General features: G+C 50.8%; 1 protein-coding gene across 1 annotated transcript; it reads left to right on the top strand.

Annotated features, from left to right (window-relative positions):
• Positions 1–662: 662 nt before the first annotated feature.
• Positions 663–3,479, top strand: LOC104401775 (plexin-A2-like; the record flags this gene model as incomplete). The annotated part of the gene is made up of 2 exons (XM_010009461.1): positions 663–1,850; positions 3,297–3,479. Coding segments are annotated over exons 1-2 (1,371 nt in total), but the record flags the coding sequence as incomplete, so codon positions are not given.
• Between the last annotated feature and the right edge of the window lie 998 nt (positions 3,480–4,477).

Raw genomic sequence — 4,477 nt, 5'->3', positions numbered from 1 at the left:
CCTGATCCAGCCATGTGCCTCCACCTCAATGTGAGCTGCTTTTTAGCAGCAGAGTACCTCATGAAGCCTGAAAAGCACCTTCAGAGCTGCTTCTTACTCTGGGGAGGGGAGATGCTGGCAGCTTTGGTGTGTATGTGCTCAATGAACTTGCCTGCGTGAGACTTCTTCCTCGGGTTTCCAAATTAAATCATAGAGGATGCAAAGGTAGAAAACACCTCTTATTTCCTCTGCTGCTTCCAACAACATACCCTGCAGGAGACATCCTTTTAGCCAAGATTGCAGATTGATGGTTGGGTGTGTGAGCTGCAGGCTTTGTCTTGGGCTGGAGCTGATTATCCCCTCCCATGGCTGAGCAGAGTTCGTTATAAACAGCTAAACCACACAACAAACTAACATGCAGAAGCTGAACCAAGTGGCAAAGCATCAAGCCTGAACTGTTTACCAGTAAGTTAGGAGACCTGCTTAATTTTTTGTTGGGCTTAGAGACATCCTCACTTTATCTCAAGGACTGTGTAATTAGAAAGTCTCCTTTGAATTTTATCTGCAGGGCACACTGGATCTAATCCTCTGCTCTGTGTGTTCCTTTTCTTTCCTCAGAACCATGTGAGGGACATTGCTGGGGCACAGGACGCACAGGGAACACGAAGTTTGCCTTTCCCAGGATGGATCAGAGGAAGAACTGGCCTCGGGTACTGGACTCTGATGGCTGGTCGGTTGCTTTGTTCTGTCTCTTCCTGGCATCGCTCTCCCGAAATGTTTCCAGCAATGCCTTGTTCAGCACTTTCCACTCTGAGAACCGGGACTGGACGTTCAACCACCTAACTGTCCACCAGGGCACTGGAGCAGTCTACGTTGGAGCTATCAACAGGGTTTACAAGCTTTCGGGTAACCTGACCATTTTAGTAGCTCATAAAACTGGTCCTGAGGAGGACAATAAATCCTGCTACCCACCCCTCATCGTCCAACCATGCAGCGAGATCCTCACCCTCACCAACAACGTCAACAAGCTGCTGATCATTGACTACTCTGAGAACCGGCTGCTGGCTTGTGGCAGCCTCTACCAGGGGGTCTGCAAGCTGCTGCGCCTGGATGACCTCTTCATCTTGGTAGAACCCTCGCACAAAAAAGAGCACTACCTCTCCAGCGTCAACAAGACGGGCACCATGTACGGTGTGATTGTGCGCTCGGAGGGTGAAGATGGGAAGCTCTTCATTGGCACGGCGGTGGATGGGAAGCAGGATTATTTCCCCACCCTCTCCAGCCGCAAACTTCCCCGGGACCCAGAGTCATCAGCAATGTTGGATTATGAGCTCCACAGTGACTTTGTCTCGTCCCTCATCAAAATCCCCTCAGATACCTTGGCTCTTGTTTCGCACTTTGACATCTTCTACATCTATGGTTTTGCCAGCGGCAACTTTGTCTATTTTCTGACTGTCCAGCCTGAGACTCCAGAGGGTGTCTCCATCAACTCTGCCAGCGACCTCTTTTACACGTCTCGCATTGTCCGTCTCTGCAAAGACGACCCCAAGTTCCACTCCTATGTCTCTCTGCCCTTTGGGTGCATCAAAGGAGACATGGAGTACCGCCTCCTGCAAGCAGCATACCTTTCCAAGCCAGGAGATGTGCTGGCCAAGTCCCTCAACATCACAGCCCAGGAGGACGTCCTCTTTGCCATTTTCTCCAAGGGCCAGAAGCAGTACCACCAGCCACCTGATGACTCTGCGCTCTGTGTCTTCCCCATCCGCACCATCAACACACAGATCAAGGACCGCCTGCAGTCCTGCTACCAGGGGGAGGGCAACCTGGAGCTCAACTGGCTGCTGGGGAAGGATGTCCAGTGCACTAAAGCGGTAAGGATGCTCTCGCCGTTGATTGTGGTAGCCTTTGAAAACTGGTATCAGTGGCCCTATGGAACACCAACTTGCAGAATAGGATCACATGTAGGGACAGGACAAGGGGAAATGGCTTTAAAGTGACAGAGGGGAGGCTGAGATGAGATCTTAGGAAGAAGTTCTTCCCTATGAGCAACCTGCTCTAGTGGAAGGTGTCCCTGCCTATGGCAGGGAGTTGGAAGTGGATGAGCTTTAAGGTCCCTTCCAACCCAAACCATTCTATGATTCTGTGCCTCAGTTTCCCTTAACATAGAACAGACACAATCCATGTTCTTGTCAGACAGTTGTTGATGACAATGAAAAGAAGGGGTAGTAGTAAGGCAGATGAATACAGGAGTGCAGCTTGCTGGAAGTGTTTGCTGTTCCCAAGCCAGGGCTCTGGAAGCAAGAGGAAAGCTCTTGCCTGTCCCTGAGCAGGAGGGTGATATCAGCAAACTAACAAGATAAATACAAATGGCAGTGGCATCTTTTCTGTTTCTATTCAGCTGACTTCTTTAATCTTGATTCACTTGTAGGTCGTTCCTGGAATGACTTGGGAATCCCTGGGGCCTTCTTTTGCCAAGCATAGTAAGCTTGGCTGCTGAGAAGAGATAAACATGGGTTAAATGAAATGAAAGAAGGAAGGTGAAGATTATCTTGAGTGCTGGCTTGCACCCAGGAGAGTCATCCCATCACAGTTACAGCTAGATGTGCCTGAGCATTTGGTAGTTAATGTCCCTTGTGGAAAATAAGTGGACTGCAATCAGTGTAGTGGTGAGCGGCCACCCATGTCACCACCCTGCTGCCTGTGCCATGGAGGAATTCACTAGAGCAATCTCAGCTGATGTGTCTTAATAATACTTAGCTGTCAGCAGAATGATTTTTCCCTCACTTTTAGCAAGTGGTGTTCCAGGGAGAAGGCAGCATCCATACTTCCCGTGTCGTAGAAGGGAAACTGAGGCACAGAGAGGTGGTTTGTAGGAGAGTGCACAGCAGGGCGGTGGAAGAAGCAGGAGTGCATCTTCCCACTTAGTACTTGGGTGGTTCACATTGCTGGAGCCCATTCCCTGGGTGTTTATCTACCTTTCCAGGGCAGCAAGGCTGGCAGTTTCCACAGCCCCATGTTTACATGGGGAAAGTTAATCTCTGCCCTGGCGCTGGGCTTTTTGTGCCAGAGAGAGTGGAAGTGTCTGTAGGACTTAGGGCTCCTCCTCAGCCCTGTCCAAACATGTTTTGGAGCAGCTGCAGAGTGTCTTGGCCTTGGCCTTTGGGGAAGGTAGCTGAAGCTGGCAGCGTCCGTGGGCAGGGGGTGGCATGTTGGTGGCTCTCACCCTGCTGTCAGCACCACTGTCTCCCCTCTGTGTATGTGGGGCTGTCCTGTGCTCTGTGCTTCGCTCACAGCTGTCCCAAACCTCGTCTTTCCAGCCAGTCCCCATCGATGACAACTTCTGTGGGCTCGACATCAACCAGCCCCTGGGAGGCTCCACACCCGTGGATGGAGTCACGCTCTTCACCTCCAGCCGGGACCGGATGACTTCTGTTGCTTCCTGTGTCTACAACGGCTACAGCGTGGTCTTCGTGGGGACTAAGACTGGCAAGCTGAAGAAGGTAAGCTTCTTTCCATGACTTTGGATGGCCAGGTTCCATTTTTCATCTTTCTTGGGAGACTCTGATGCGTGTAGCTGCTGCTGTGTTCTACAGATGTCTCCCAGTGTCAAACTGGGAGTCCGTCAGGAGCAAAAACCACAGGGTTTGGGTCACAGAGAGCCTTGCATTGGTGAGCAAAGTTCATCCATAGGTGCTGTTAGTACAGAGTGCTGGTGTTGGGGTTTCTTTTGAAGCAGGGAAGTGACAAGCCTTGAGAAGGGTGCAGTGGAAACTGCAGCATGATCCTAGAAAAGGGACCAGATGAAGCTGCGCAGTTCCCATTGCTCGCTGGTGTGGCAGCTCCAGAGCATCCCCTTGCATGGGCTCAGGGCACCTTCCTGTGCTTCCACCTAGTGACTTCCTTCAGCTGCAGGGTCATATGGGACTCAGCACCGTGCCAGCTCTTGCATTCACTGTCTGCCTCTGTATTTTTCTGTTATTTGTCTGGGCTTTTGCATTTCATCATTCAGTGAACTGTGGTGTGTGTGTCTGTGCGTGTGAGGAGTGAACCTTAGCAAGCTGTACCCAAGGTCTCGGATCTTTCCTCCTTTTTGACACACTGATGGAAATCTTGCAGTAGTTTTGAGTTGTTTCCCAGCAATCTTTGTGTAGAAGACCATGGTGGTGGCAGGATGTTTGGCCATGGAGAGGTAGGAATGAGTTAACTTCGCTGGTTTTGGAAACCAAGCCTCAGGGCAAAGTCCTACTGCTTCTCTCTGTCTCTTACCTCCTACTCTTCCTTTGACAGTTGGATGATTGATCGGTCCTGGAAGATAACATTCCTCACCCTCTGCATCACAAAGATGGGGTTAGTTGCCCTGGGCAAAGAGATGCTCCTGCTGGTTTCCTTCCCCAGCACAAGGGGTGGGGGGGAACTGGTGAGTTTTAGGGTTCTGAAATCCAGCTGGGATTTCCTCCTCTTGGAGTCCTCTAAACAGCAGTGCAGTTTGAGCAGCGCA

Source organism: Nestor notabilis, unplaced genomic scaffold (assembly GCF_000696875.1).
Source record: "Nestor notabilis isolate BGI_N333 unplaced genomic scaffold, ASM69687v1 scaffold11052, whole genome shotgun sequence".
In the NCBI taxonomy this organism is placed as follows: Eukaryota; Metazoa; Chordata; class Aves; order Psittaciformes; family Psittacidae; genus Nestor; species Nestor notabilis.
The sequence above is the reverse complement of the archived record's forward strand: the minus strand, read 5'-3'. Positions and strand labels throughout refer to the sequence as shown.